Consider the following 21,505-nt stretch of genomic DNA (forward strand, 5'->3'; position numbering starts at 1 on the left):
GAAGCGAGGGGGTGGGTGCCGCTAGGCTTCAGCCCTCAGGGTAATTACAACATCAGAATTATTCACAAATACTATCCTGCTAATCACATGACCAAATTTAGGAGAGATAATACGGCTGCTCTTTTTGTGGGGACCACTCAAAGACTGGTTTACATCTTTTCTGGCATTGTTCACACTCCACAAAGCTGTGGAAGGACTTCAGCAGATACATTATTGATCACATCTTCAAGGACTTTGTTTTGTCGTGGGAAAATGTTGTAGGGGGCCCTGCACAATTGACTATTGCTAAGTACGCCCATGCGGCCGAGATGCTTGTGGCAAAAGAGCAAATTACCACAGAAGTCCCAATAAAATGATTCCTTTGTCACATGAACACAGTAATGTAGTATAGTGACAATTCATGACATGAGCAAGATGATGCCTTTGGGTTATACAGGTTTCATGATGACATTTAGACTGTATATAAAAGGTACTTGTTCACACTCATTTCTGAAATAAGCGGGAGGAGCAGTATATATTTTTTGATACATTTCTACTAGACTTTATTAAAAATCTTAACAAACATGCACCACGTCAAGCATGACGTAGTCAAGATAACAAAAATATCACCTTAGGGCCTCTGTACAAAAGTGATTTTACTCATGAAAGAAGAAGCGGTGACTTTAAAACAATTAATCTTTCTTGCTTCTTTCCAAAATTATTTGTTGACACTTCTTCATCCATTGAGGATTTTCCATCCTGCAACCTCAGTTAAACTCTGACAAGTGACATTTTCAAAAGACTGTTTATATGTGTCTACAAACACTCCAAAGCAAAAAAAAAAAAAAATCTACAAAAAATACCACTGTATGGTTCCACGTTTTGTCCCATAAAATATCTTTCCTCACACATGCTACTGCAGTGCTAAGCCAACAGCCATGTGACATGCTGTCAATGTGGTGACACACTTCACACCATCAAGTTGGCCTTTCTTCTGAGGGCAGCAGTGCACTAGCACAGGCAGCCATCAAGTGTTAGCTAGAATCAGGAGCAGCTGATGTCTTGAGGCCACTGCTCTGCCTTCACGCACACGGGAGAAGAAAGCAACAGAAGGCTCCAATGTACAAACGTATAATGACAAGCTCATTGGCTGACGATGAGCTGGCGCAGGTACGACTGCGTGAGGCCTCGCAGCTCCTCCAAGGCATAGTCCTCTGGCATGGGCAAGCGAGTGACGTGTGGCGCCAGTTGGGCCAACGGGACGCTGAGGGAACGTGAGGGGGTGTCGCCCTGCTGCAAGGTGAGCACCACACGCAGGATGTTGGCCACACACTTGGCCATCTCTGGATGGGAGGGAGAATTAAAGTCAGCCTTAGCATGGAGTGTCGATCATGATCATGTATGCTGGTGTGACAACTGGCTCACCTGACTGGGCTAGGCGGTCTTTGGCGCCACTGCAGGGCAGAAGCTCAATTCTGCTGCACAAAGACGTCACTTTGGTGTGCAGATGCTCCAGCTCATAACCAGCGTTCTCCATCTGGACGCAGCAAAGTCACGTGACTGTCAGGCTTTACTTGATGTAATACTGTTCAAGTCACATGAATAAGACTCAGCATCTGACCTGCTGAATGTCCCGCAGAGTCTTGGTCACCCGAATGTAGTCAAGGTAAACCCTCCCTGCGCTTTCCCAGTCCTGAATGGTGGCGCTGTTCTCGGGGACTGCCAGCCCCTCCAAGAACTCCAGCAGGTAGTCGTAGTTGTCGTTGATAATGCAGTCTAGCATGCAAAAATGTCGGTACACAAGGGTAGCGAACAAAAGCAACTTTGGTGTGAGTGTGTGTCGTACCTGAGGCCAGGTGCTGCATCAGCAACCGGTGACAATGGCTCCAGTGCCCAGCTCGGTACAGGTGCAGCACCTCCAAATGTTTGTCGCCTTCGTAGCGGGCGCGGGTACTCTTGGCCTCATGGATCCACTGCTCTGGGATGAGCAGCCTGTCGGTCAGGAAGCGTTCCCTCCTGAGTGATTCTTCTGTTTCCTGCAGGGGGCAGTGTAGGGTCAACACGGCCCTCACCGCACGCTCTCGCTGGCTGTAGAAGACAAGCGTCAACAAACAGAAAACAAGAACAGAACGTGTACTGATGCGAGCTGATTGCATACGTGTGGTCGTGGATGTGAAGCAGGATGAAGATGGACAGGTGCCACAGGCCGGCACTCTCCAGCTGGGCGGCGTAACTGGCGTGCAACAAACCCTGACGCGCTTCGCTCAGGTGGCTGTAGTGCAGCGCCTGCAGGACGCTCCATAAGTGCCAGCTCAGACGGAAGTCCAAACGGTCCCACGTAATGCTCAGAGGATCCAAGAGCTGCTGCAGGCCGTAGTGTCTGCACGAGAAGACTCTGGCTCAACGTGAGAGTGTCACATGGTCAAGACATTCACCAGACTACGTGCTATCAGGACGCTAAAAGCTAACTGTAAAATGAAGACTGCGGTGCAACGGTACATGTATTTTGTGACCGGATTTTTTGTTACAGAATTTTCAGTTCTGCACAGAGGTTTACCGATTTCCAAAACTGTACATCCAACTTCCCAAAGTGGGGTACGCAAATTGTCATTGGAGGTACATGAATAAAAATGAAAAACAATTAGCGGCTTACACTCACAAGTGCACCTGAACGCCTCATAGCACAAAGCTCACCTTTATAGCAGAAAGAAGGAAGGAGACACGGCATGAAGTTCATTGCTCTGTGTGATTCATATGAAAAAGTAAGTTTTACGTTGATATTATTAAGAGTGTTTAATGTTGAAGGTTTAATTTATATTGGTGTTCCAATCCCCGCACTGTGCAAACCTGTCAATGTGTGTGCGTGTCAGGATGAGAGTGGAGATTCCCCTGAACATGAGGCTTTATTGCTGCTTGTATGTATTTTTGTAATTTTTAAGCTGCTTTATCATGTTTGTTCAACTTTCCCTCTCAATTTGGTATCAAATTAATATGCAGATTTAAATCATAGCGATTGCAAGTGGACAAAAGTGAAGCTCAAGTTCAACCCATTCAATGGGAAGGATCCCAACATCCAGCTGAAATAAAAGCCATGTAGGTCTAATACCTAGATACTTTATTCATCTCCAAGATAAGTTCACATCTTATTTATCAGTGCTCATGTAAAACCTTTATCACAATTTTACTATACACACATTTTTTTTAAACCGAAATTACTTCCTATAAAATTAACCAATTAATCATGTTTAATATTTCAATTTAATGAAATGTAAAAATGGTTTGTTTTTTAAGTGTGCAGCAGTGGGGGTACATGGCTTCAAGTCAAATGTCTGAAGGGGTACGCGACTGTAAAAAGTTTACGAACCACTGCGGAACACATTTAAAGTGAAGGAAGGACAGGAAGTGTGTCTTGCATCACACGTCTACGCAGCAAACAAGTACAGTGCAGCCCAGCCTTTGACTAGCAATAGCGCCAAGGAGAAGGTAGAGCTTGACAATCCCTCTTCTGTCAAATTCTGTAGTTTGGGAACACGTATCCCGGTGAAGTCATGAACACACAAAGACAAGTTAATCACACGCAAGCAGTGTGCAGTCATTGTTCAGTTGAGATGGCGAACACCGTGCTAAAAGCTGAAACTATTAATGCTGCATTTCAACCAATAAGGAACCTTACTTCGCTAAAAATAAAATAATCATTAACACTCTTCAAACTGTTACACTTGTCTGCATTGTTGCACTTTCCTAGTTTTTTTATTGGCCTTTGGCATATTCTAAAGAGTCATTAATGAATTTATTATTAGATATGACAGTAATTTGCTTTTTCACCTATAACACAAAAGGACTGGGTTGGTATTAGCATCTTTAATGATGAAAATGTATCAAAGTTGCCCCACATTCTTCCAATTTTTCTGTATGCCATTGCTATAATTTTATTTTTATATGAGAATTTTATTAGAGAATTAAAAAGAGAGGTACATACCAAACCGTCATTATGATGTACTGTTACACCCCTAGACATGATCCAGATGTCAGCCACTAGTAACTACAAATCAGGCCCCCCAACAGATGCTTTACCTGTCACTGTAGAGTTTGAGCAGATGGAAGCAGACGTCATACAGAGGCTGCTTTGGCTCCACCTGCTCCTCCTCCTCTTCTTCCATGTCGGGCTGCTCACCCTCCAGGTATGGAGGTAAGGGGGCACATGCATATTTCCCACCCTCACATGATCCCTACAGGACACAAACAAGGATGATGATAGGGCTCGTTGTTGACGTGCCCCTCCCACAGGAAATGCTCGGCTCACCTGGAAGGCGGCTTCGTACTTGGCAAGGGCGTTGGCCACGGATGCAGTGGGAGGCAACATGAACCAGAGGTGGACTGCCACACAGCGCTTCCAATCCAGCTGTGAGCACACATTCACCACAGAGTCGGACGTCTGCCACACCTGCACAGACACAAGGGAAACATCACGACACAAACATGGCCGCTCAGTCAAACAACAAACAAAACAACAACAACAACTGCAGAGCAAAGCAAAGATGGCGTACAGGCTTTCCAGCAAGCAGTGTGAAGATACGCAGTCGCTCTTCTGTCAGGTAACTGTCAGTCTGCATGCGGTTCCAGTCAGCAAGCTGTAGGCTCAGCAAGTCGCGGCTGTACTGGGAGCCCACGGCCTGAGCCAGCAGCAGGGCCAAACGGTGGTCTCCTGGCACGAAAACGCACATGTTCACATTTATTAACATTCACACAGAAACACTAGGACTGATGGAACATGTTGAAGGTGGTACAGTGATGCCTTGATTAATGTCAATCCATTCCAGAAAGCAAAACGCACTAACCAAAGATAATTTTCCCATAGAAAATACAAATCCAATTCATCCATTCCAAACAGCCAAAAATGTTAACACAAACCGCATTTTACAATAATTATAGTTTTGCATGCAAAAAATAATTCCAAATGAACATTTAACATCACTTTTACCTAGTTTTGCAAAAAGGCAGGGCGAGGGAGGGAGAGGAGATTATTGGAATTATTATTATTTTTTTTAACCATTTCTGCACTCCATCCATTTTCTATGCCACTTATCCCGATTAGGGTCACAAAACATTCTGCTGCAACCACAATTTAGAAAAATGTAAATTTTTATTTCTGTTATACACACACACACACACACACACACACACACACACACACACACACACACACACACACACACACACACACACACACACACACTCCTGATCAAAATCTTAGGACCAGTTGAAAAATTTGCATTTTGCACATTTGGATCTTAATGAGGTTTTAAGTAGAGCTAGATGTGTATGTATTACATACCTCGAAAAATGAGGTATGTAAACGTTTTCTGAGCTAATAAATTCTGAGGTCTTGCATCCTTGTCTTGGTATGGGTCATTGCCTTTGTCCTTTTTGTGCGGTCAATGTGTTTGTTACGTCGTGTATCTCTCTCTGGCAGCATAACACTCTGATTTAAACAAAGGCTGGCACTCTAAAAAGGCGCCCGCGGCCCATAATGCATTGCATGATAATGTGCAAGTATCATGAGATTTTGTCTTGTACACTTGATCCAAGATGTCAAACTGGACGCTAAACAAGCGGATGAACACAAACCAGGGCAAAACTCAAGCCTATATTTTGAACGTTAATCGAAATATATGCTTAACAGGTTGGATATTAAACGGAGGTACCACTGTACATGCATGCATCATGTACTGCCATGAAACAACACTTCTCTTGAGTCTTAATAAGTGGATGAGTGCGCTCATTGTGGTTTATGTGACTATATTGGATGCACTTTACAGATTGTAAAATTCTACTTTGTGTGTTGTACTAATGCAGTACAATTTTTTAAAATTCATTTTACAGTGACTGTGTAACTCTGTTTTAACATGTTTACTGTACTTGTTGTATTGTCTCAAAATCTTTTTGGGGACAACAGATGGAAATTAGTCTCGGCCATGTTTGTTCCGGCTCAAAATGTTCATTAACATGCACTGTACCCCTGAAAAACAAACATTCACCTTCCTTCTGTGCAAGACGACAAGCCTTGCTGATGCGGTTTCCTGTCAGGTAACTAAAGACAGCTTCTGTGTGGCGACCTTTCCCTGCCAGCACCACTTCGTCCTCCACCCTGTGGGCAGTGCCACGGGCCAGCCAGGCTGAAAAGGTTCGCCTTCTCTCCAGCTGCTGCTGATATTCGCTCAATGACTCAGAGTGTGGCTGCTGGCCCCAGAGGGCCTCACACAGGGTCCAGACCTCAGACCAGTAGCCCAGCAGAGCTGAAGGGAGAAAAATATAAAAGAACATATTGACCAAAGGCTGGGCCCCCGTACTCCCACGCCGCCTCACTTACGGTCTGTGTCAGCTTGCTTGTCGCTCAGCACGGTGATCCACTCGGCATAATCCTGCAACGCCGCCACACCAGTTTGAGGGTGCACAAGAGGGCAGGTGGAAACCTCTATGCTGATGTTGCTGTGCTTAAGACAAATCTCCAGGGGACGCTGTAACACTTCATGGCTCTCCTCCTCTTGGACGTCCTCTCCTGGAGCCTCCAGAGCCACCAGCTGCTCCAAAAGCACCTTGTAGGGGCTTTCGGTCAGCCTGCAAGACCACAGAGCACAAATACCATGACAAGTGTTAACACAGAAGACTACCTAACAAATTAGTCTGTTATCAACTTCTCTCATGTGACATCAGCTTTAAAGAGTGTAGGGTTGAGGAATCTCCCTGCATGTGTCCCTCTTACGGTTTATTTCTTGCAGGCGTTGGCAGGAAACTGAAGTCTGCTTTGGCCATCAGGTCTTGGTGGTGGAACTGTTTGCCAGGTGGAGAGCTCAACCGATTACCGCAGTGCGCCAGCATCCACCCAGGACCCCAGCCCACTCGAAAGGACCGACCCACAAACAACCCAGCATCCATCAGCAAACTTCCCTGCGGTGACAGCAGTGTCATGTCACATAAGGCCACCATACACTATGATGCTGAGTTACACTCTCCCCATCTCCCCAAAAAATACCTACTTTCCCTTGTGTGATGGACACTTCGATGGGAACAGGGCCTCCTAACCGCCGGACTCCAACGGTCCTAACTGGGGGTTCTGCGGGTTTGGAGGGCAGAAAGAAGGATGACGGACTAGGCCCGGCCCAGTTTGATGAGCGGGGAGGTTCAATCGGGGCAAAAGATGGCCGAGACAGAGCAGAAGGACGTCGAGGAGAATCAGGGAGCTGGGAGAGGCCGGAGGTGAAACGAGACTGAAGAAGACCGCCGACTAACGGGAGAGAGAAACAATTTCAGACATTTGGCTACAATGTCCAATATCCAAGGCCAGCTCCAAAATAAAAGTTCAAAGTTCATACCTGACGGTCGACTCTGAGCTCCTGGTAGGACAAGGCGAGGGGAGGAAAAGTCAGAAGACATCTTCATCTGATCATGGAAGAGGTCACTCTCTTCCTCATCCTCTGCAAATAAGGATGCCTTCATGATCTAGCACAAAAGAAACCATGCTATTATTGTGGTAACAGACTGATGAGATGGCACACTTCCTGTATGTCACCATCATAATCAAGTCATATCATCATCATAACCATATCTACTTACTGGGGCCAAAACTGTTGAACTTATACATAAATGATATCTGTAATGTCACAAAAGACCTGAAGCTAGTATTATTTGCAGACAACACTATCACATTCTGTTCCGAAGATAGCACACAAGAGCTAATAAAAATGATCACAGATGAAATGACTATACTAAAAACATGGGTTTGATAAAAACAGATGATCCCTGAACCAAAGTAAATAACATAAAAGATACTTATGCGCAAAGACAAATAGTAGGCGTGGACATTCACAAAGTGAATGGAAAATATACTACTGACAATAAGTTAGGGATATTTCAGACACATTTCAGGATCAACCCAAAATGTACTACTGTATAAACATTACAGGTGAACTTAATTTGAGCTTCTCTCATTTTTAATGTACATGTCCAGCATGTTCAATACTTAATGCACAACTTGCTGTCCTCTAACATAACAATTGTGCATATTCCTAACTTTTTGTCAACCCTATTAAGTTTCTAGGTGTATAATAGATGACAAAATGAGTTGAAAATCCCACATTAAAAATATACAATATAAAGTGGCAAAAAATATACAACAAAAAAAGGTGCAAGAAACACTTCTATAATCAATAAGTCAAAATTTGTTCTGGACCAAAAATCACTCCATACTTTCTATAGTTCTCTAGTCTTACCATATCTAACATATTGTGCAGAGATATGGGGAAATAACTAAAAAAGCAGACTTCACTCACTAATCGTACTACAAAAAAGATAAATTAGGATAATCCACAAGGCTGCTTATAGAAAACATCCAAACCAATACCCTATTCCTAAAATCTCAACTACTAAAATTTGTTGACCTGGTAAAACTTCAAACAGCTAAAATTATGCATAGAGCAAAAAATAACCAGCTACACAAAAACGTAATACGATTCTTCTCATCGAGAGAGGAGAAATATGATCTTCGAAAAAAATTAGACTTTAAACACTTATGCGCCCGCACAAAGCTAAAAACCTTCAACATATCTGCATGTGGAATCAAATTGTGGAACGGATTGAGTGAAGAACTCAAAAAATGCACTAAAGTGACCCAATTCAAAAGACAGTACAAGTAGTTGATGTTAAGAAAATATAAAGAATCATCATCATGAACCACAGAGAAATACTATGCCATATGACAACTGCAATTTGCAGCAGTTTGTCCAGATTTACAAACCTCAACTTCATTGTAACACAGTTATATTGCTTTTCCATTTTCTAGTGTTATTCAGAACTGGTAAAGGGAACATGTTGAATGGAAAATGAACAAATGTATCAGCAATTGATGTGAAATGTATTAGTAATTGTGACATGTATTAGTTAGTATTACAAAGAGGGGGGTAGGGTTTAATAAGCTCTGCTTCGTCCTGCTCCTTTTGGACATTTGGAATTGTGATATGTGATGTATACTGATGTGAAAGAATGTGAGGAAAAAAAGAATGTTGAAATGAATCAAATCATCATCATACTATCTGTGGCAGGCACAGTCTCTACCTGCAGGGTGTGGGGGTTTATGCCCAGTGAAGATGCTATGTGGCTGGATGCAGGGACGGCATCTTGCTCAGCATAGGTCAAACCTCCGTGTTTCCCAGTCGTCGCCTCCACCTGGCCCACTGGCATGGCGCAGTCATCCTCGTTTCCCAGAATGCCCTCTGTAGGAAATCCCTGGGTGATGTCAGCCATGTCACTGTCCAACTCTGAGACATCTACAACTGTGGTCTGACAAGACAAGAACAACTCAGTTCAAATTCAAAATCAGAGTGACTGCTTCTCCAAAACATTGTCACCTTTGAATACTTTGAAAAACTAATAAATAAGCTAGATAAAGCACTGCAAGTCAAGTGCTCGAGGGACTACCAGAGCCTGTGGTGCTGCCTGATGCTGGGAAGAGGGGGGAGGAGGCTGCTGCAGTCTGGCTGGAGGAAGTGACATCATCTTCAACTTCTTGGGATCAGTCTTAAGTGGAACATCCTCCTCTTCATCAGAGTCCTGGAGGCCATACTTTGAGAAATGGGCAACCTGGTGGAGAGGGTGGAGTCAGTAGCCCCTATGATTTCCGCATTAACGGAAATGCAGAATTCGCCAATTAAAAACAACATTTATCGTTTAACGCGAAACATTACTGTGAATGAAATGCTATCATCGTGAGGAGAAGGAACGTTCGTGTGGAGAAGTATTTCCCTGGCGGACAACTCAACCATGGCAGAATCTCATCACGAACGCTAAACCGCCTCCTCACAAACTAAACATGTCAAAATGGTGACCTAAAACACCATCAAAGTTGGCAGAAACTCCTCTTACGAAGCATGAATGAAATCTAGCTGGGTTAGCTTAGTTTAGCAGAGCATGCTAGTGCGGCTATGTGTGTGACACTCAGCCTGGATGAGTATATTTTCTCCATGTTGTGTTATACTGCTGTCATGTAAGCGAGCATATTACAATGCCTGCTGACGACGTGCAAGTTCTGAGTGGGGAAAAAAAAGACGAGAGGCACGTTTATTCTTGCACCCAGATCGTCTTACCGTAAACAGACATTCGCAACACACACAGACAAAAACAAACACACACAACACACTTCTGTCCCTATCTTACATCGATTATCTTCCTTAATCACAAGCACGGGCATTACAGTTTGTTGAAGATTTTGTAGCAATGTGTGCAGAGGCTGACATCCCATTAGAAAAGTTAGCCAGGCTACATCCATTTCTGAATTACTGAAAAAACTTGTCCAATGATCTACTGCATCAACAAATATAAGGATTTTTGCATTTAATTAATGGACATTTTATTCACTAACCCAAAAAGCACACACTCTATGCTGGTAAAGAAAAAAGTGTAAAATGAAAAACAGAAAAAACGGAATTTGGAAAAAAATAAAACAGAATTTGGGAAATGGATTTCATAGGGCCCCAAGTCAGTAAGAGCAGTTTGTTTTGGCAGCATGGAATAATTTATCACCTCCATCACTACGTTTACATGCAGTCAATATTCGTGTTAAGGTCAATATTCCACTTTCTGAAACATTCGGAATAACCCATATACATGCGTGACATGAAAAAAACAATACCAAAAAAAAAAAAAAATGCACGGACATTTTGACGAACGGAAAACGTGATGACGCAGTGCACGTCATTTCCGCTTCTTCCTGTATCCGAAAACCTGTATCACCGGCACGGTGATAATGAACGCCTTTGTTTGCGCTTTGGTGCTGGTATTGACCCACCACCAGTACTTGACACTATTCTGTCCCACTTTCTTCATTAACGGAAGGCAAGAACGTGAAGAAATCGGAAATGGAGCCGGAGCTGTGCCATCCATATCCATGCTACATTCACCAGAGCCCCCCCGGATACTTTTGAAGGTACGTTCGTAAGAACACTGTTTCACGTAACTTCTCGCTCACCTTCTGATAGATTTCGCTATTGCGATAACTTTGTACCGTCTATAAAAGACAATGACGCGTGTTTCACCACACTAACAAGGTGGCTTGCTTCCTCCTTGCTTTGAAAGTGTGGGGTTTTGCATGTCGCCATGTTTACAACTAGTTCCTGCCAAAAACACAAGATTCCTTTTGAATAGAACATGCGCAGAACATAAATTAATGTTCCTTTCGATCGGGATATCCCAATAGGCGTATAACAAGGAGTAATATTCGTGTTTTTAAAAACCGGAATATGAGCATATTCTGGTTTTTCAAAAGCATTATTGGTGTTTACATGGCCGTGCGGCATGGTTTTTGCTAATATTCCGGTTATGAGGGTTAGTTGACTGCATGTAAACGTACTGTCAAAATAAGGCAGTACACCTTTTCGCATCAGTGCATAGCATAGATACACACGCATGCACGCACACTTGAACTGCGAAGCTGGTTCCTATAACAGACCTCAAACACCCAGGATCCAGTTTCAGGTCTGTACTCCAGGAAACGGGCCCCCTGTTTGCGGGACGCCTTCTCCAGCCGTCCTTCGTAGTTCATGTCTGTCAGACGCTCAGGGCTTCGGATTTGCGTGCAGCTGGTCTTGTCATTTGGCCAAACGCCATCCAGAGTCACCTCAGCCCGCCTACACATGAACAACTCGAATCAGTTACGAAGAGAGGAGCAAATGGCACCCATTAAAGTGATTGCTGACTGACCTATTAAGACCCTCCCCCTCAGGGGGCTTGTTTTTATCATCCGGATACACAATGACCTCTTTGCGTCTGAAGTGAACAATCTCGTCAAGGTTGAGTCCTGTTACGGTCACCGCACCGGGAAAGAAAATGGAACCGTAGCCTGTGAAGGACCATCACAACAAGAAGTTAAATGGTCTGTCCAATCAGGGCCCACGCATCGTCGCTCCCAAACATAAAGGTCAGATGGCGTTACCTTTCCGGCCAACAGTGAAGTTTTCCACCACACACTCGCCATTGTCATCCACCATCTCCGCCAGTTCGTCCATAGAGGGGATGGTGTAATAGCCCACACGATTGAGAACAATGCCTGAAAGCACGAAGCAATGTGTTTAGCCAAAGCCAGACAAGGTACTTGGCTAGATAAGCTATTATCAGACCTGCTGGGTGAGGAGACTGGTTGGACTCCTGCAGTATGTTGTCTCGCTCTTCCTGCAGCGACTCCTCCCCCAGAGACACCGACACATCCTCGCTGCTCAACTGCCAGTAAAGAAGACCATCACGGTAAACCTTGTGAACACATAGTGACATAAAATGACAATATGAGCGATGACCTCTAGGCCGTTCCTGGCAGCTTTGTGTATGTTCAGGTCGCAGATGGTGTCCTGCAGGGTAGTTTGGGCACGGCCTTGCGGTATGGGCTTTGCAATAGGGTTGACGTAAAACTGGGTAACCTCGTGATCATCATCCACCCGGATGCTGTGACTTGGCGCCTCCCTTGCTTCATTGTCCTCCTCCGTGTTGCTGCAGACAAACAAGTGTAATGTCAAGACAGAGTGGATGAGGCAGGTCGAAGTAAATTGACTACAACTAGCTGGTAGGTTTACAGCACAGTGTTTTTACCAAGTGGCAAATGTGACAAAGTGCGCATGAGTTCAAGACCTGTGTCCGTTCTGAGGGTACTCTGATGGCGAGGCCAGATCGTCTGCATCCTTATTCGTAGGACTGCTGTATTGACTGCTGTTTAAATTCTTCAGCACAAGCTTCTTGATGCTCTTCCTATGAACAGACAGCCACAGTTCATGGCAAATACAAAGACACTTCACACTCAACTTTCTGCTGGATTTAGCAAGCCTCTATAGGGGTGTTATTGTATTGTATTTGAGTATTGTAAGGGGAAAAAAATGCAAAACTGCATAGCTTTTGGGGAAACTTAATTTTTACTGTAAATGAAACAAGAAAAACTAACGGCTATCTGGTAATTCTACAATAAATAAAATTCTAAAAATTTTGTTTTAATATAGCATAAAGAACAATTTGGGGGGGGGAGCATTCTGCGCATTCAAGATGCTAAAAGCAAATTAGTGAAACACCTGATAATATATTACATTCATAACTAATTTTCTTTACTAAACAAGCTGCAGGTCAAAAACGCACTTTGGCTTTGATACCCTTGGTTTACAGAGTTTCTTTTTCAGAGTTTCTTCTTATGAAAGTGAAAGAGTAAGAGTTTGAACAATGTGGATTATTATTTTAGTGAATTAAAAACTGCCTTGTTGGCTGAAATGCAGCGTTAATACTGTAGTTCCAGCTTGCAGCCTGTTCCACATCTCTACTGAACAACAGCTGCACACTGCTTTGATCTTATCCACTTGTCTTTGTCCATTTACGCATTTCACCCGAAAAGGCCAAGTGTTCCCACACAGGTTTCCCTTGGCTATGGCAAACCATGACTCCTGATCGCCAAAGGCTGGGCTCCACAGTATTTGATTAGAATAGACACGTGATGCAACGCACACTTCCTGTGAATGTTCTGTACCTGTAATGATTACAAATACATGTGCCACTACACCCATATGCGATTGTGATTATCATTACAGTCACCTCGGAATGAAGGCTCCATTGGTGAGCGAGGGCTCATCATCATCTAGGCCATCAAAAAGCTGTGACTTGGAGGCACCCGATGACGTCAGTGCTTTGGGGCGGACCCTTGTCGCTGGTCGCGGGGTCAGCTTGTAATGTGTGAGTGTGGTTAGAGCTTTCTGGGCAGTTGGATTAGTTGGTTTCATACGCTGCCAAGACAAAAAACAAGCATGTCATGGATAATGATTACCTCCCTGTCCTGTAGACCTTGGACAAAACCTGACCTCCTCCTTCTTCTTGGAGTCAGACAGAGGATTTCTGAATAGCGGTGAGTCTCCATATGGCGAATATGCCAGAACGCTGAACTGCTGCTGCAGCAAGGCCTGCTGGGCAGCCGCTGCGTTTGGATCAGTGAGAGCTGGGAGGAACAACATCAATAAATCAGAACCAGCAGAAGAGTTACATGTGGACAGGGGCTGGCGGATGCTCCCATGACATGCTTGCTCTCACAGCTTGGTGTTGTGTGCTACAAACTTTGTCTTTGACAGTAGACATGAAAATCAAATACAGAAACAAAATGGTTTCGATTGGAAAGATGATAGGATTTGGAAATAGAATTCCTGATGCTGACCGAGCGGTTGCTGAGGCGCTCCGAAGCCAAGCGTGCTGGTGCCGCTGTTGAATCCCGCTGTCCCAAATGTTCCCATCGTTCCTAGTGTGGAGCCCAGTTTGTTCTGGTTATTACCGAACAGGGATGTCTGTCCAGCGCCCACTGCTGGACAAAGACAACATTAAGAGTTTACTGTAGTGAACCTACATTATGGATCATTTCAACTCTTGATTTGAATAGCACACACAAAGAGTGACAAAGCACAACGCCCTGCACCAGTTAACACTAATCATCAATGACAACATTGGCTGAAATGTACGACCCAATAGGACCTCCACAGACAACACAGATAGACTAAAACCTATCAAGTAGAGTTATGTTGATAAGGTTTTCAATGTAGTGAGTCCCCGGGACCCCCGAAACTTTCTTTTTATTCAGGGGCATTTTTACATTCTCCTTTCCCTGCTTACTTGAGAAAAACGGGATCGCGTCGGAAGGAGCATGTATGCACAGGCACCGTCTGAGGGAAACAAAATGGCGACTGCCATTCAAAGTATTTTCATCACTGCTGTCACTACTCAAGCCGTACCAGATAAAACAATTTGTACTACGCTCGTGCAAACTACTTCATCAGTCGACACCGACTCATGAGACGATGCCCGAGCTTGGGTCCATGAGAACAAGAGGAGACAAGATTTTAACATGATTTTTAAGAAGTTTTTATTGTATATATGAAAAAGTCTCACGCATGCGCAAAACGGATTAAGTTTCCAGTATGGATCGAGTAGTGACAACTGTCACCAAAATGCTTTTTATTTCATTCCTGCACGTGCCCTTAACGTTAAAACACCATCGACACGAATGAGCGCAGCATCGAGCAGTGGAAACATGGGTTTATTTACTTATGACGTTAATTTCTTTAATTCTTTAAATGAAATGAGGCAGAGACTGACTAGTTGTTTTGGTAGCGGATAAACTAGGATGTCGTGACATACAGGGGGTCACATCTGCACCAAGCAGCAGCATAGAGGGTTGAAAGAGCACATTGAAGCAGGATTCAAAGTTTCGTTGATTTTCATCATTAGTTGTTCACAATGTATCATTTTTCATGGAAAAAATGAGGTGCATCCCCAGTACGCATGGGTATTGAGTTTACTGCGTCCTCTCAGAATTGAATGTGTCGGGGACACAGGACGCGTACCTAGCAACATCACTGCAAGTCACCTCAAAACTTCCCCGTTTGTCATTGAATCTAGCGATGTTCTTATTTTCACACATTTTGTCACATCCAAAGTTAAAAATGTCAATTGACATGCACCCGCTAATACCTGTTCCAAAGGTTGTTCCCAGTCCGGTTCCCAGTGTTCCAGTGGTCGGCTTGTTGCCAAACAGATTTCCTCCAGCAGGGTTTGCGCTAAAGCCTGCAGACAGCAGAGCAGCCGTGAATTATGAGGCAGAACTTCCAACTTTGAACCTTGCTCTCACCGAAAGTTGAGGGGTTTGTTCCGGTTCCCAGCGCTAGTGCAGGCTTGTTGCCAAAGATTCCGGTGCCAGTGCCAAAGGAAGTCGCACTGGTGGTGGTGGTGCCAAAGCCGCTTGTTTTATTTCCAAATATGCTCTGCTTTAAGACAAGCAACAACACAATCAGTGAAGGTGTCTAGTGTCAACATCAATGTTTCATTCCAACAACTCTTCTGCTCTCTGGTGTTACCTGAGGGCCCACATTTCCAAATCCGCCACTGGTTTGGCCAAAGAGTGCACTGGCTGTCCCAAACCCGGTGGCGGTGCTGGTCTGAGCAGTTCCAAACAAACTACCAGACTGAGACGCTGCTGTGTTGCCAAATAGACCCTGAAGCACCGTGAGAAAACCGGGCAAGAATTAAAAAGGAAACACCAAATTGAATACATTTTGATGGCCAAATGTTAGACTGTAAAAAAGCTTCCCTCCCAATCTACAAATGAGGCAGAACACTGATATTGAAATGAAATACTTAGGCCTGCCAACCTTGAAGAAATAAATTAATATATTTATTTTGTTACTTGTGTTATTACTAGTAATTAGTAGGGGTGTCCTGAGACACCCAACTCACAAGACAAGATGATACACAAGAAAAAACTGGGTCAGGTGGATACATTTGAGGGGGGCAAGTTATTTTTGTTGCCACCATTTTTGAACAAACTCAGCATACTAGCTCGTCCGCGTTGATGAGCTCACCTTGATCATTTGGTTTGAAGTCAGAATATTGCCACACGGGGGCTGTGGTATTTTGTTTTGCAAACATCTTTTTCCCCCCTCTCTTGCATTGCTCCTCTTGCTACATATCTGTCGTGAGTATGTGATCGCCCCCCACACACACAAAGACAAAGCAACAGTATGAAGTACAAGAGGGCTCACTCTGTCATGCACTTGTATATGGAACGCTATTCTATGAAGCATCTAGGTGCTGAATCAATGCAGAGTAAACCCTCTTCCTGCCTGTTAGGAGGTGAGAGACGAGGAAAGTAGATAAGCATGCATATGGCAATAAATGGAGGCCGCCAAAATTACCAAGTTAATTTTAATTTATCATGTGATTAATTAATTATTGAATTTTTTTCTGAATGAGAAATCTCGCCACTTTTTAACCACAAGATCTTGTGACACCCCTAGTAATTAGTGTCAAAATGTCATCTTTTACTCTTTACATTGTGCCCCTTTGTTCAATTTTAACGTTTAATTTTATTTCTACAATGTGCTGCGGGCCAATAAAAAAAAAAAAAAGAGCTGCGGGCTGCAAATGGCCCCAGAGCTGAACTTCCCTGAATCTCTGAATTTATCCCTGAATTTATAACACTTTGTCGGGGTAGAGCGCGTAACGTGACGTCAACTCACGTTAGCAAGCACAACTCACAACTATTTAGCCTCCTCTGTCATGAATGGAACAATGGTAATTAAAGAAAATTGCAGAAGCCATTTGCTAAGGTAGGCGAGTCGCATAAACAGAAAATAATATAAAAAACTTGACCAAGCACAGACTTAACAGCTCAAGTTTAGATTTTTTTTGGAGGTGCAGATCACGCTACGCAGGAGGATGTGCTGGGGGAGGAGCGAGCTGGCATAACGGATGCGAGACTGCACTCGAAACAGAACCTGGTTAAATGCAACAAAATGGGTACTTGGAGAGCAGCGAAGCATACAAGCATACTAAAGTTTCAAAATGTGTGTGGAAGTACAAAAAATGCATACATGTTGTTAGCAGGTCTGTATACTTAAACTTTATCGAAATGTGATGATGTATGGATACTGCAGCATGACAGACATACAATAATCCCTCGTTTATTACCGTTAATTAGCTCCTGACCTGCCCATGATAAGCCAATTTCCACGAAGTAGGAGTTTTTTCCTTTACAAATGCAATATTCTCTTACAGCATAGAAAACCTGTTTCCAATCTTCTAAATACGGTTTGTAGTAAGGATGAGTTACACCACAATTTGTGAATGGATTGTGGATGCTTGGGCTAACGTGTCTGCTTGCACTGTTGTTCGAGCTTTCGTAAAAGCCGGCATCATTTCTGATGAGACTGACTCAGACAATGACGAGAGGGAACCTGCCGTGTTTGATGGAGAACTTGTCCAGCTCTTCATTTCGGATACAGAAGATAAGGATTTTGATGGATTTGTGGATGTGGACTGATCAAAAAAATAACATGATTACATTGTTAAACACTTCAATAAAGTACAACCGAACTCAGTCTTGCTCCTGCTGCCTTTTTAAAATAATAGAATAAATAATAATAGAAAAAGAATAAAATAATAGAATACTACTGTAATGCCGCTATTGGTTAACGAGAGTCACGTTGCCGATGCACTCCACTTTATTAACGAGCAGAGAATACATATGCAGTGAACATTCACACAAAAGCTGCTGTTGCCCACAACTCACGCTAGTCACTGCACTCTCCACACTGCTAACCCGCAGCTAAACACAGTCAACTCTAGCTAGCTGACGTCACACAGGTCACTTCCCAGGCTCCGCTCCATAAAGACGCACACACGCCACAGATATTACAGTACATATAACGTTTTCTGAACGCTTTAAATTTCTATATTTGTTCATTTAGCCATTTTTATGCTTAATTTAAGCCAAGAATACATACAACCTGTTTAAATTGGCATATTTTTAAAATGATAGGTCATATTCAACCACGAAACAGCGACCATTTATTAGTTCATTTCTGACAAAACGAGATAGTGGGGCGGCATGTTCGAACATCTCTTTGGAGCTTACCATGGTGCTGGTACTGGCTTGGCCCATGGTGTTGGTGTTGCCAAAGGAGAAGCCGCTGCTCTGTGTGGTGGTGGTCTGGCCAAAGGGTTTGAAAAGGCTGCCGGCTTGTTGCTGGTTCTGTTGGCCAAACAGACCACCTGTGGTGCTATTGAAGCCGCCTGTTGAGGCTGGTGGGGACAAAGGAGATTCAAGTGAGAAATTCTAGGTCACCTATCAACAATACGGTGCATCTATCAGCACAACTCACCTTGACCAAAGGTGTTCTTGTTCTGTCCAAATGAGAAGCTGCTGTTGGGAGCTGACGACCCAAACAGGCCAGTGGGGGCGCTAGATGTGGCTGCGGCGGCACCAAAAAGCCCACCGGTCCCAGCAGGCATTTGGTTGGTGGGGCCCTTCCTGCCAGCCTGGTAGTCCTCCAGTCTCAACTCCTGAAGTTTAAAAAAACAAAACAGTCGAATGCGGCACTCGACTAAGACTGGAAACTTATTGATATGACTTGAGTGCGCCTGCCAAGTCACCTCCAGGGATTTGTTCTCGTACTCCTTCATGGCAGTGATGCACTGATGCTTGGTGTTGATGTTTGTGGTCACACCTCCTTTCACCATTGTGTCATTTCCTGTTGGAGCCTAAGAATGAAACATGGAAATTACATCACCTTCACAATATAGCCTCATTTTCATCATCACCGCTTTGACCTATGACAGGATGGAGGGGGAAGCAGGGGTCAAACCTTCCAGGTGCTCTAGAACTTGAAAATGTGATCACACCTAATGTTAACTAAACACAAAATTGTTAAAGTCCCACAATATCAGACCACCAGTTGGAGTGATGTCCCTTCCACAGGCTACAAGGTGGACGATCAGAGGACCAGAAAAACTTTGGACAGGACTTTGATGACTCACGTTAAACTTGACTGTTGTTCCGGGCTGCTGTGTGGCCGAGAAGCCTGAACTTCCAAACAAGGAGGTCGTCCCTCCAAAGGGGTTGGAGGTGGTGTTGGTCGACCCAAAAAGTCCACCACTGCTGGTACTGGTCCCAAAGCCTGTATGAACGAAACATCTGTGGGTATCTATTATGTTCCTCTTTTGTCAAATTTGTGTGTTCTTATGCAAATGGAAAATGCCATCCTGGAGGCAATGCAGTAAGTCAAGAACGGCTTACTTCCGAAGGAGGTGGGTTTGTTGGCGCTAAATGCATTGTTCTGCTGGGAAAAGAGTCCGCCGCCGCTTCCTGTTGCTGTGTTGCCAAAGAGGCTGGATGATGTGGCACTGGGGGCGCCAAAGCCAAAGCTGGTGCTTGTAGAAGACGTTGCCGGCTGGCTGAAGGTGCTGGAGCCAAACAGGCCGCCTAGATGAGAGTGCAGATTATTGAAAGGAAGGCAGGTATCATGACTTCATGTGTGCGGACCGACGACACGCCAAAAACACAAAACAAGAGAGTCGACCAACCGGGTTTAGTCTGAGTGGTGCCAAAGAGCCCTCCGGTGTTGGTGGTCGCCCCAAACGCGGACGTGCCGAACCCCCCTGTGGTCCCAAAGCCCGTGTCTGTGCACATAGAAATGACGTGAACACACGCTGATGTCGCCCAGGGATAAAAAGGATCACGCTTTCACCCAGCCGACTGGTGTCACCCCGTTTGCAGATATGCACATGTTGTAAGGTCTGTGAAAAAGTTACTTTTCACCTAGGGAGTCTTTCATTAATTTCTCAAGAAGTATCATCTCTGAATGTCCAGAAGTCAGAACATAGCTGTGAGCCTTTTTCGAAGGCACACATATCCTATTTGGCTTGATGTACTGTTTAAAAACAAGAAAAACAAAAAAACAACACAAAATAGAACTTACTTTGCTGCCCGAAGGTTGATGAGGTGCCAAACCCCCCAGAGCCTCCGCCAAAGGGAGTACCAAACGACTTGTTGAACATCTTGCCCTGCTAGCAGGACGGCACAGGTACACTGTACACAAACAAGGTCATTAAGCAGTTTGCCCACAGCGTTTGGAAAAGCAAAGAAAAACATGGTACCCTGGACATACACTTAGCATATGAGCGCTGTATAGGTGGCCATGTAGCACAGCAAAAACGTATACCACTGTATTGTCCATATGCAGCAAATTCAAGTCATTGAACTGAGCTACACTCTTCACAGAATTCACTGTGTAATAAAGCTCATCAAGGGTGCTTGACGTCAACTTTTCTCAACAACAGAACACTTACATGCCGTAGCATACTTTCCGTTAGCACGCTAGCTAGCGGAACTCATCGCGTCCATGTCAACAACGTAAATATTGTTAAGTGGTATCGAACGACGTGGTTTTGAACCAAAACAATCTTCCTATCTGGTGCCGCAGAGGAGCATTAAGAGTTTCCAGTCAAAGTTACGAAGATTCATACTCATGTTAGCCGCCGAGCTAACTCGCTAATATGAGCAAAACAGAAGAGCAAGCGAACAACACGTATTCAGGTTACATTACCTTCGACGACAATATCAGTCTCTCTACCAGCTTCTCAATATAATGTGTAAAATGTTAAACAGAAGTCAGAGGCTTTCAAAGCCTAGCAATAAAATCGTATCGCTAGCTTGGCATCAGTCTAGCTGGCCGGCTAGTTTTGTCAACGCGGAGGGAAACTGTCCAACAATTCTTCTTCTTCTTCTTCTTCTTTTAGTTTAATGGCGGGTTGCAACCATGACTTGAAAAGGTGCATACCGCCACCTACTGTACCGGAGTATGTAACATGGGCCATATACAGTATCTTACTTTATGCTATCTTAGATAGTGAGGAGACTACTTATACTACTACTAATAATAATCCTAATAATAATACTTATATAATACTATATATTACTATATAATACTATATAATATACTACTAAAATATTCTAATACTTATCTATATTCTATTATATAATCCTGTGTCCTTCAAATATTCTATCACTGCCCTCTGTATATCTCTTTCCCCCTCCCCACCTGTTCCTAAGATACCCTCAATGCTCCATTCCCTTCCTATCTTCTTAATTCTTTTCCTTAACGTTACACGTTCTTCCCTATATCTCTTGCAG

At 43.9% G+C, this 21,505-nt stretch overlaps 1 protein-coding gene across 3 annotated transcripts; it reads right to left on the reverse strand.

The window, feature by feature from the left end:
* Positions 1–509: 509 nt before the first annotated feature.
* On the reverse strand, positions 510–21,105 carry nup98 (nucleoporin 98 and 96 precursor). Of its 3 annotated transcripts, none has more exons than XM_054754257.1 (35): positions 20,919–21,105; positions 20,292–20,401; positions 19,897–19,992; positions 19,610–19,795; positions 19,351–19,490; positions 18,967–19,074; positions 18,696–18,876; positions 18,449–18,615; positions 15,891–16,028; positions 15,665–15,800; positions 15,508–15,600; positions 14,201–14,341; positions 13,854–13,987; positions 13,591–13,778; positions 12,649–12,765; positions 12,321–12,510; positions 12,147–12,246; positions 11,963–12,076; positions 11,731–11,869; positions 11,480–11,657; positions 9,454–9,615; positions 9,091–9,315; positions 7,353–7,479; positions 7,017–7,264; positions 6,743–6,927; positions 6,350–6,597; positions 6,018–6,275; positions 4,527–4,684; positions 4,283–4,423; positions 4,054–4,208; positions 2,138–2,359; positions 1,826–2,067; positions 1,601–1,755; positions 1,405–1,516; positions 510–1,322 (listed from the first exon to the last, which is right to left on the reverse strand). In XM_054754257.1, exons 2-35 carry the CDS (start codon positions 20,368–20,370, stop codon positions 1,123–1,125), a joined length of 5,463 nt encoding a protein of 1,820 aa, XP_054610232.1. In that variant the 5' UTR covers positions 20,371–20,401; positions 20,919–21,105; the 3' UTR covers positions 510–1,122. The 3 variants fall into 3 exon arrangements, with proteins under 3 accessions (XP_054610232.1, XP_054610233.1, XP_054610231.1); XM_054754258.1 differs by having other exon boundaries at positions 14,201–14,344; positions 15,665–15,797; positions 20,919–21,104; XM_054754256.1 differs by having other exon boundaries at positions 14,201–14,344; positions 20,919–21,104.
* Positions 21,106–21,505: the final 400 nt, after the last annotated feature.

The sequence above is a fragment of the Dunckerocampus dactyliophorus genome, chromosome 16 (assembly GCF_027744805.1).
Source record: "Dunckerocampus dactyliophorus isolate RoL2022-P2 chromosome 16, RoL_Ddac_1.1, whole genome shotgun sequence".
Lineage (NCBI taxonomy): Eukaryota > Metazoa > Chordata > Actinopteri > Syngnathiformes > Syngnathidae > Dunckerocampus > Dunckerocampus dactyliophorus.